Source organism: Cetorhinus maximus, chromosome 6 (assembly GCF_964194155.1).
Source record: "Cetorhinus maximus chromosome 6, sCetMax3.hap1.1, whole genome shotgun sequence".
NCBI classification, from domain to species: Eukaryota; Metazoa; Chordata; class Chondrichthyes; order Lamniformes; family Cetorhinidae; genus Cetorhinus; species Cetorhinus maximus.
The window spans coordinates 9,131,468-9,142,229 of NC_135884.1; the positions used below are offsets into that span (position 1 = coordinate 9,131,468).

The following is a 10,762-nucleotide window of genomic DNA, read 5'->3' on the forward strand; positions in this document are numbered from 1 at the left end:
AGAGAGCAGTCACAACTGGATACATGGTGAGAAGTCTTCCACTGCTCTGTGATGGTAAGTTGCATGGTTTGAGCTGGTTAAACTTCAGTCACATCTCTCTGCATTTGTGGGCTTTTGCCCAGTTTTACCCAAGATCTATGATGCACAGATCAAGTGGCATATATCCACTGTGGGGAGATTGCGATGTCCTAACAAGCAAATTATAAAACCTAAATTGGTAGAGTTTCTGTCATTTACCTTTAAGAATTTAAAACAAAGCAATGGTTAATCAAAAGAGGCATTGAAACCAGCTTTATTTGAGTGCAAAGTATATTAAACAAAGAGGCAGAATATTGATTTATTAATTCACTACAGATGAGATTGGTTTGTCAACAAAGGAATCTTGCAGATCTGCACGAGCTTTTAAAACAGATAATTCTAGGGTGAGGTTTTGAACACGTTAACTTAAATTGGATTCAAGTCACCAAAAATTAAACATAGATGTGTCCCTGGAGATTTGTGCAGATAATAGCATAATTGTCACATTGCTTCAATTATAAAACATTAAAAATTACTGATAAAATTTGACCAGGCCCTCAAGAGAATCTATATTTATTTACAGGTACTTGGTCAGCTGAAAGAAATTGCATTTACATGGCACCTTTCACAACCTCAGGGCATCCCAAAATAATTTTGAAATGTCATCACTGTTGTAATTTAGGAATTCACAGCAACGACTCCGAAACTGCAATGAGGTTCTTTACCAGATAAATCAATTTTAGTAGTGGAAAGAGAGATATAAATATGGGTCAGGACACCAGGTAGAATTCCCATACTTCTTCAAAAAGTGCCTTTGGGATCTTTTACATGTACCTGAGAAGGCAGATGGGCCTCGGTTTAATGTCTTATCTGAATGATGGCACTTCCAATAGTTTGGTACTCCCTCAGTACTAAGGCTCGAGTCAGAGATGCAATCTAGTACTGAAATAGGTGCAGTTCTGTGCTCTTATTGTAAGCACCCTTCTGAACCCAGTCCACCTAAGATCTGTTCAACCATTAGCTTCAAATTTTTAACTTAGGCATCAGAGGTAAAAGGACAGAGTCTACCCCACTGAAAAACAGCCGTATATATCATTTCACACCTGGATGATTCCATGTGTTCATACATTTCACCACCTGATGGCCAGGCACAGCTTTGCGATTCAGCTGCTCGATGGGAAACCACTTTCAGGCATCTGGCAGTGGCCAGCTCTACAGCTATATACCTGCAGGAGTGTAAGTGCATAACTGTAGAGCAAGGCGGAGAGGAGGCAGCCAGAAAATTCCCTCCTCTCCAAAGAAGGGAGTAAACAATGTCACATTCATCAGGTAGTTCTAAACAGCTGCAATTCTGCACAAGAGAGTGGAGAGCAATTCTGAGGTATTGTTATCCCGATCTAGCAGGAGGCATTTAAGTCATACTGCATCGTCAAAAACTATACTATGCAATGTTTGCAGGCATAAAGACTCCCTAATGCCAGGTTAATTGCATTGATAGCCACATTTTTCACTTAAATATACAATGCAAACATTCACAGTTACTTTATAGAATTGTTTCTTTCCAAGGTCACTGCTTTCTCGTGGAAAAGAGATTTAACATTTGGTTTCCATGAAAACAGATGGATCAAATGGGAGAACCTGATCTTTTACTGCTACCTATTGAGAACAAATCTAAATAATAAGAAAACTTGTTATCATTTGGTCTATCAGTTCCAATCATGAAACTCTAATTCCCCTGTGTAAAAGCACAGGCCATAGATGATTGTAAATTATGGCCAGTACTAAAAACAGAAGGCACAGATTAAAAAGCTACAATCAATCCATAAAAATTGCCTCCATGTGTCACAGTTTCAAATGGTTTCATTAATGCATTTGAATAAAAAGAGAATTAAATCTCAGAGCATATACCCAAGTGCTTCAAGGCCTGCACTTCCCAAAGGAATGCAGCATTTTTTTTAAGTTAAAAAGTTAAAAAAAATTCAGGAGTCAACAGATCTCCAGGCACTGGACACCTTGCAATAAAGCTTCATGAGAAAGACACCACATTGTAGAAATAAGGTCAGAAAATAGAGTCTTCAAACACATCCCCCTCACATCCAGTTCTGCCTCTATCCATTATTGTCTTGTCTCTTGGAGTCCCCCTAACACCTGCTTTGCAAATAAATGGATATTAGAATTTAAACAAAGAGACATCAGTTGATGGTCTAGCTGCTAAATGCTCTGCCTGGTGGAGCACTGGTCCATCATTAGGAAATTTTCACATTTGATCTCTGGTCAGCACCGATTTCATCAAAACCCAGCCACAGCAGTGATGGAATTGGAACAAATTGCTCCTCAAGCTTGAGATAAGCCAGGGTTCCTGATCTAAGTCACTACCCAGTAGGCCCTGCTGGACAGTGTGCACACACGTGGACTTTGGATGAGCCCAGCATCAAGCTCAGCTCTCCTTCAGTTCTTGGTGAAAAGGTGTAAAGGGCTCAGTAAGCAGATTGGCCACTTTAAAGCAGGCACCCCCCCAGTAAACTGCCAACGCCCATTTATTCGAGCCGCAGTATCAGTCTGTCTTCGCAAGGTTAAGGTAAAACTTGCAACAGCAGCCCTTTGGGATGCTTTGTAAAATCTAAACGCCCACCAGTGCCAACAGAAGCCAAATTCTGAGTTTTCACCACATGGTTTCTGCCATCTGTCAATCTTGTCATCCCGGCTTTTTGCCATTCTCAGCCTTGCTCGGTGCCTGCCACATCCCCTGACCAAAGATGATAGGTGGAGTAACTGAGGTGCCTAGCCGCAGGCATTCAAGCACAATGTGAACGAGGGACAGGTTCCGATTTTCCCTTCTACCCGAGAAAAAGCAGTTGGCTTCCATTCTCAACTGCCCAATTGGACAGCTGATTTCAGATCTCACCAACAGCTTGATGTTATCCCCAATCATTCCCAATCTAAATATAAATCCCAGGGAATTCTCTTCACTGTCAAAGCTCTAATCTTCTGCTGTACCTTAATGCCGTGCACAAGTATGTTTAGTCACCGAGACAATGGTGTTCAAAATATTAAACAAAGTGGTTAAAAATCAACAGAAAATTATAAATATTTCAATTATTCAATACTAGAATGACCCTTGACCAATGGTGTGATGGTCAGCCTGAATTCACACTGGGGAAACAGCAAGACTACTCCTAACATTACAGGCAGCTGGATTCTGAAACTAAAATGTATAAATGCGAGTCCCAATAAGGTTCCGATTGGCAGGTTCAGATTAACTCTAGGCCAGGTTAAACTGCATTAGATACTGAAAAGCAGAGGGTAGTCTGGGACGGGTACTGAAAGAATAGACAGCCATCTGGGATAGATACAGAACAAAAAAATACTGAAACCCACAAAATTGTGGTGCATACAGTAATGTTCTCATTTTCTCATCTGCAAAGGATAAAGCACATCCCTCAGACCCAAAAATGCAAATTAAAAAAAATTTCACAGGTGTTGCTCGTTAGGTCAGCATTTTTTGCCCATCCCTAAGTGCCCTTGAAAAGGTGGTGGCAAACCACCTTCTTGAACCGCTGCAGTCCATATGGTGTTGCGTAGCATTCCTCAGTGTAAATCTCTTAACTTTTCCTTGCTATCAAAAATCTGCATCCTAAATAAAAAAGCAAATCTAATTGTGCCAAAGGAAATTCGAGTCAAACCCATTTGAATTCATTTGTTTCATCTTTAAAAAAGTGATATCTAAGATAAGGTTTAACAGTTGAAGGGACACAATCAGGATATTAACCTACCTTTCCCTTCAGATACTGTGCAAGTTTAGCATTTTGTTTTGCTGTTTGCATGTCTGTGTTGCAGTGGGAAAGGTTTAATAATGACAGTAGACATCAGTGCAAGTAAGGCCTGAGGTAACGAGGCTATAATCACCAAAAAACTTTTTCACCAGCTTAATGCAGTTGGATCCATAATTGTCTTCTTCCCATGCATACTGCATTCTATACAAATTATGGCTCTCAACTAGCTGAATGTCAGGGTTTTACATAGAACCTAGAGTCAGCTTTTGAACATTGTTAAGGCAACGGTAAATATAGTTCTTCATAAAATTACTATGATAAAATTTTCATGCAGCAACTATTAGAAAATGAAATCCCATTCCTGATTTAGCATGTTGAAAAGTAGTAATGGCTTTCTGGTAAACTATTTCAGATTTTCAACATTGATCCATTAATGGTCCCCCTTTCACATGTCAGGTAGAATCCAGTCCAGAAACTTCATGGCAACCTCAAAGCCAAGGAAACAGGCCTGAAAAAGAATTAAGAAAAACAACAACAAAGAGTTACCAATTTTTTTTCCCAGGAATGTGGTCAACTTTCATCATGGCCCTAATGATTTAGCAAAACTCAAAAATCCCTTTAGAATTGTATCCAAGAATCCATCACGTTTCTTGTGGTCTATTGTTGGGTTTCTCTATTTGTTGGCTTACGTGAACATTATTTCTGTTGCTTCACACCGACGAGAATAATTGTTGCACCAAGAGTATTGCTCTCTTGAGTAGATAACTCTGCCTTTCACAATTTAGGGGAGAGGTCTTCAGGGATAGGAACATAGGAACAGGAGGAGGCATTTAACCCCTCAAACCTGCTCTGCCATTCAGTTAGATCTTGTCTGATGTGTACTTCAACTCTTTATCTGCCTTAGCTCCATAACGGTTGATACTCTTAACTAACAGGAATCCAGCGATCCTGGTTCTGAAAACTCCAACTGACCCCCCAGCATCCACAATCATTTTTGAGGGGGCCATTCCAGATTTTGGGCCATATGTGGAAAACATGCTTTCAAATTTCCCGTCTGAGTGCCTTAGCTCTAATTTTAAGATCCATCGTTCCCGATTCCCCCATCATCAAGGGAGGTAATTTCTCAAAATTACTTCTGAACAGTAGTCAGTGGTTTAAGTAGGCAAAAGGCATCAACACATCTGCTTTCAGGTCTGAGTCAGTACTGCTTTTTCCTGGCGGTTAGTGCTATTGCCATTCTGATCCTGCATCCCTCCATGTGGGAAGTGGCCACCCTCACCAACCCCCTATAGCACACACCAGTATGAGAACTGACTGCCTTGCAAAACAGAGGCACAATCTAGTCCAAGCACTCTGTGGTGCCATGAATAGAGCCCAATTAATTTTAAAAAAATAAACATCAACCTTCCCCGTCCTTGAAAGCATTGACTTCCTGGGAGAGTGTTTCAGTACTTGACCCAAATGGTCATATTTCAGGCACGAGCTTTGACGGTGACCATCAGCATTTTTGTCTTTGGGGGGGGTGGAAGAATAACACAAGCCCAGTCTGATCTTCAACTGACAAGCAGGTCTGCATACCTCCATCATGATTTACCAGATAATTATGGACAGCAGGAAGACTGGTTGAATTTCCAAACTCTAACCCAGGGTTGTGGAGGTCAACCCAAAACAAATCGCCTTGGATAACCTTGTTATAGGGCATCTACTGACTGCAGCCAATTAAATATTTCTAAAATGATTTCTAATTTTGCAACAATGAGAACATAGTTCGGTAATTAAATACATTGTTGTAAAAACAGTTAAGCAGGATATATATTCCCCACTGTGTCAGTCTACACATCTCCCTTCATAGTTGAATCAGAGGTAACGATGTAGCTCAATCAAAATGATAATCACTACTAGCCCTTACCGCATTGGCGGGGAAAGCTCGAATCATGACAGCATTGAAGCCTTTGTACAGCGAGCCAATACCTTCTTCCCTGATCAGCTCTCGAAGAACATCTCTGAATCCATTGGGATACTTTCCTTCTGGAGCTAGGGACATAATTAAATTGGTTATTCGTTAGAATTACATTGGCCTCTGTACTGTAAATGCATTCGGTCCAACTAGTTTATGTCTGTGTTCTTGCTCCACACAAGTTTTCAACCATCTTACTTCATCTCACATTATCTGAGCATTCTTCGAGTACATCCTGCTTAGCACAAAATAACACCAAATGGCCTTTTTATTTCCTCCAACCTGAAAGTCACGTACAATTTCACAGATCCCAACAAGAGCTTCCTCCAGGGCCATTTCTCATGCGTGAGTCGAGGCGAGGATTGGCAACAAATGATGTGACCATGCATTGCCAAGCACAATCCTGTTCTAAAGTTCACACGCACACACATAGCTTTCAGCAGAGATCAGTGCATGATTATGAGCAGGAGCCATGACCGATTACTCTTGCCATCCCTAGTCTAAAAGACATTCATAGCAAATATTACCACCTTAGCCTGTGACCAGACAGAACAGCAGTTGAACCCAGAACCCTGGGCGAGATGCTTACTGCTCCTGCAGGCCGGGCCTTGACCCACCAGGCGAGACTCAATCTTAAGCCAGGTTATTGGAGAGGCTTAAAACAACCAGAAAAATAAACTGACCTGTCTGGAATCTGGACTTCAGCACATCTGGAGGAATTGCAACTGCCCAGTTGAAGATTCCGGCCATTCCACCAGCACACAGGATTCGGGGAACACTCAGATCAGTCACACTGCAGCAAAGGCGGGGGTTGGGGGTGGAAATAAAAAAGCGATTTATGGAATTAAATTCCTGAAACATGCTACTGCCTCAGCTCTATTTCCATTTCCTCCATTTGGTGTCATAAAAACATAAGAAATAAGAGGCGTCAGCCATTCAGGCCATCGAGTGCACTCCACCATTCAATGAGATCATGGTTGATCATCGACTTCAACACCATTTTCCCGCACTATTTTCATATCCCTTGATGTTTTTAATATCTAGAAATCTATCGATCTCAGTCTTGAACTTAAGGGCTGAGCCTCAACAGCCCTCTGGACAGAGAAGACTCACCATCCTCAGAAATTCCTCCTCATTTTGGTGCAAAATGGCCTGCCCCTTATCCTGAGACTGCATCCCCTGCTTCTAGACCACCCCACCCCCAGCCAAGGGAAACATCCTTCCTGCATCTACTCAGTCAAACCCTGAAAGAATTTTGTACGTTGGAATGAGATCACCTCTCATTCTTCTAAACTCCAGAGGATTAAGGCCCAATCTGTAAGACTAAACAAGGTGCTGATCGTGGCGTAAAAGTGAGGTAGCAGAATGTGATAACAGCAGAACAAGGATCAGCACTCTGCAATACCCCACTAGTCACAGCCAGCCAACCTGAAAATGACCCATTTTATTCCTACTGTTTTCTGTCCATGGCTCAGTGGGTATCACTCTTGCCTTTTAAGTCACAAGGTCCTAGGTTCAAGACCAGCTACAGGACTTGAGCACAAAAATCTAGGCTGACCGAGTGCAGAATTGAGGGAGTGTAGCAATGTTAGAGTTGCCATCTTTTAGATGAGATGTTAAACAGAGGTCCCAGCTGCCCTCGCAAGTGGATGCAAAAGATCCCATGGCACAATTTTGAAGAAGAAATATCCTGGCCAATATCTATCCCTCAAATCAATGTCAAATAAATTCTGGTCTTTGCCATGTTTCTGTTTGTGGGGCCTTGCTGTGAGTAAATTGGCTGCCACGTTTCCTGAATTACAACAGTGACTGCACTTCAAAGGTACTTCACTGGTACAAATTGTGCTTTGAGATGCCCAGTGGTCATGAAAAGTGCTATATAAATGCAAGTCTTTCTTTCTTTCCTTCCTAGCAATACATAGACGATTGGCCACCAGGTCACAGCCCTCTGCTTATTCTAATCCATAACCAGTTGTTGCTAAATGTCTAACAGCAGTATAGGGTGGCTCGCCTTTCACTCCCTTTCTTGGAATGCAGTTAAAACTCAATGACAGTCAACACAGAATGGCCAAGAAATTAGCAGGAATCATCACAGCTATTTACAATCTATATCAATAGCTTAGATGTAGGAATTAAGCGTAACATACCCAAGTCTGCTGATGATACAAAATTAAATGGGAAAGTAAGCTGTGAGGAAGACACAAAGGTTGCAAAGGGATATAGATAGGCTAAGTGAGTGAGCAATAAGGTGGCAGATGGAATATAAGGTGGGGAAATGTGAAGTTATTCACTTTGGAAGGAAAAAATAGAAAAGTAGAGTATTTTTAAATTGTGAGAGTCTGGGAAATGTTGGTGTTCAGAGGGACCAAGTGTCCTTGTGCATGAATCACAAAGTTAAAATGCAAGACAGCAAGCAATTAGAAAAGCAAATGATACATTAGCCTTTATTATAAAGAGATTGGAGTACAAAGTCCAACTGTAATTGTATAAGGACTTGGTGAGAATGCACCTGGAGTACTGTGTGCAGTTTTGGTCCCTTTACATTAGGAAAGATTTACTTGCTGTGGAGAATGCACAACATCATGTTCACTACAATGATTCCTGGGATGAAGGAATGGTCCTATGAGGAGAGACTGTGTATAAAAGGACTATATTTTCTGGAATTGAGAAAAATGAAAAGGTGCTCACATTGAAACACAAAATTCTTAAAGGGCAGAATGTTTCTCCTGTCTGGGGAATCTAGAACTAGCAGTCACAGGCTCACAAAAAAAAAAGGGTTGCCATTTAGAGCTGAGAGGAGGAGAAACTTCTTTACTGTGGATCTTCAGAAGTCTCTACCCCAGAGGGTTGCTGATGCTCAGTCATTGAATACATTCAAGATACAGGTTGGTAGAGTTTTGGATACTAAGGAATAAGGGGATCATGCAGGAAGGTAGAGTTGAGGTAGAACAGCCACGGCCTTATCAAATGGCTCAAAGGGCCTACTCCTGCTCCTATTTCTTAATTTTCAAGGCCTCAAGACGTCCAAAGTACCATACAGCCAATGGGGTACATTCTGAAGTGAATTTAATGTCGGAAAAGAACGAGTAAGAGAACAAAATATCCGTTATTTCTTGAGTTACTTCTTGAGCCCACTACAACATACCAGCAGAGACCAATAACTCATCATATGAAGGAAGTCTGCACATGCACGGAAGTGTTGTCAGTCTATGGTGCAGCGTGATGCTGCACTCATCATTGTGCCACTTCTGTCTGCTCCTGAGGAACATTAAGCATACTGAATGTTTTACAGCTGCTTCCAAACAAAGAATGAAGCACAGTGAGTACCTCCCAAGTTGATTTCCTAGAGGTAGGATTGAGAGACAATTAAACTTGTCCTCCATGGACATTTATAATGGAGCTACTGACCTCTGTCCCTCAGGAGTAAGTATATGTTTCAGCCACTCATAAGTCATGAAGTACATTCCACTTGCAGGGACATCTAACAAAACAAAAAAGGATGGTTTAAGATTAAAAGTAAAACATTTAAAAGGCTAAAATAGAAGGACAAGGGCTCACCATCCTTAACGTTTTAACGATCCCTCTCACATTTGTATACTGAAACTTAGCCCTCTGCCCAATTACCTTGACTAATACTCATATATAATTCCTTTCAACTTTCTTCCCTTGTTCCATGCAAACTCCAAACACTTCTTTACCACATCTGGACTGTGCTGAAATCAAGATTAGAATAGGCAGGTTCAGAACAGAACTGACCTTAGCCATGTTGATGAGGAAGGAAGAGAAAGAGAGAGGGAGGGAGGGAGGGAGAAAGAGAGAGAGAGAGAGAGGGAGGGAGAGAAAGAGAGAGAGGGAGGGAGAGAAAGAGAGAGAGGGAGAGAAAGAGAGAGAGGGTGGGAGGGAGAGAAAGAGAGAGGGAGAGGGAGGGAGGGAAAGAGAGGGAAGGAGGGAGGGAGAGAAAGAGAGAGAGGGAGGGAGGGAGGGAGGGAGGGAGGGAGGGAGGGAGGGAGGGAGGGAGGGAAGGAAAGAGAGAGGGAGGGAGAGAAAGAGAGAGAGAAAGAGAGAGAGGGAAGGAGGGAGAGAAAGAGAGAGAGAGAGGGAGGGAGAGAAAGAGAGAGAGGGAGGGAGGGAGGGAAAGAGAGAGGGGGAGGGAGAGAAAGAGAGAGAGGGTGGGAGGGAGAGAAAGAGAGAGGGAGGGAGGGAGAGAAAGAGAGAGAGGGAGGGAGGGAGAGAAAGAGAGAGAGGGTGGGAGGGAGAGAAGAGAGAGAGGGAGGGAGGGAGAGAAAGAGAGAGAGGGAGGGAGGGAGAGAAAGAGAGAGAGGGAGGGAGGGAGAGAAAGAGAGAGAGGGAAAGAGAGAGAGGGTGGGAGGGAGTGAGAGAGGGTAGGAGGGAGAGAAAGAGAGGGAGGGAGGGAGGGAGGGAGGGAGGGAGGGAGGGAAAGAGAGAGAGGGAGGGAGAGAAAGAGAGAGAGAGGGAGGGAGAGAGAGAGGGTGCGAGGGAGAGAAAGAGAGAGAGGGAGAAAGACAGAGAGGGAGGGAGAGTGGGAGGGAGAGAGGGAGGGAGGGAGGGAGAGAAAGAGAGAGAGGGAGGGAGAGAAAGAGAGAGAGGGAGGGAGAGAAAGAGAGGGAGAGAGGGAGAGAAAGAGAGAGAGGGAGGGAGAGAAAGAGAGAGAGGGAGGGAGAGAAAGAGAGAGAGGGAGGGAGAGAAAGAGAGAGAGGGAGGGAGAGAAAGAGAGAGAGGGAGGGAGAGAAAGGGAGAGGGGAGGGAGGGAGAGAAAGAGAGAGAGGGAGGGAGGGAGGAAAGAAGAGAGAGAGAGGGAGGGAGAGAAAGAGAGAGAGAGGGAGGTGTGAGAAAGAGAGAGAGGGTGGGAGGAGAGAAGTGAGAGAGTGGGAGAGAGAGAGAGGTGGGGGAGTGTGAGGGGGGGAGGGAGAGAAAGAGTGAGGGGGGTGGGGAGGTGAGTGGGTGGGTGAGTGTGGGGAGGGAGGGTGGTGTGTGTGGGTGGGTGTTTGTGTGG

At 43.3% G+C, this 10,762-nt stretch overlaps 1 protein-coding gene across 1 annotated transcript in view; it reads right to left on the reverse strand.

The window, feature by feature from the left end:
• Positions 1–277: 277 nt before the first annotated feature.
• Positions 278–10,762, reverse strand: part of slc25a20 (solute carrier family 25 member 20) — a 26,009-nt gene continuing 15,524 nt past the window's right edge. Inside the window, exons 6-9 of the mRNA XM_078543147.1 lie at positions 9,157–9,229; positions 6,432–6,541; positions 5,701–5,825; positions 278–4,299 (exon numbers count right to left, since the gene is read on the reverse strand). Of these exons, the coding sequence (XP_078399273.1) occupies positions 4,237–4,299; positions 5,701–5,825; positions 6,432–6,541; positions 9,157–9,229 (371 nt within the window). The 3' untranslated portion in view covers positions 278–4,236. The remainder of the gene's footprint in view (positions 4,300–5,700; positions 5,826–6,431; positions 6,542–9,156; positions 9,230–10,762) is intronic.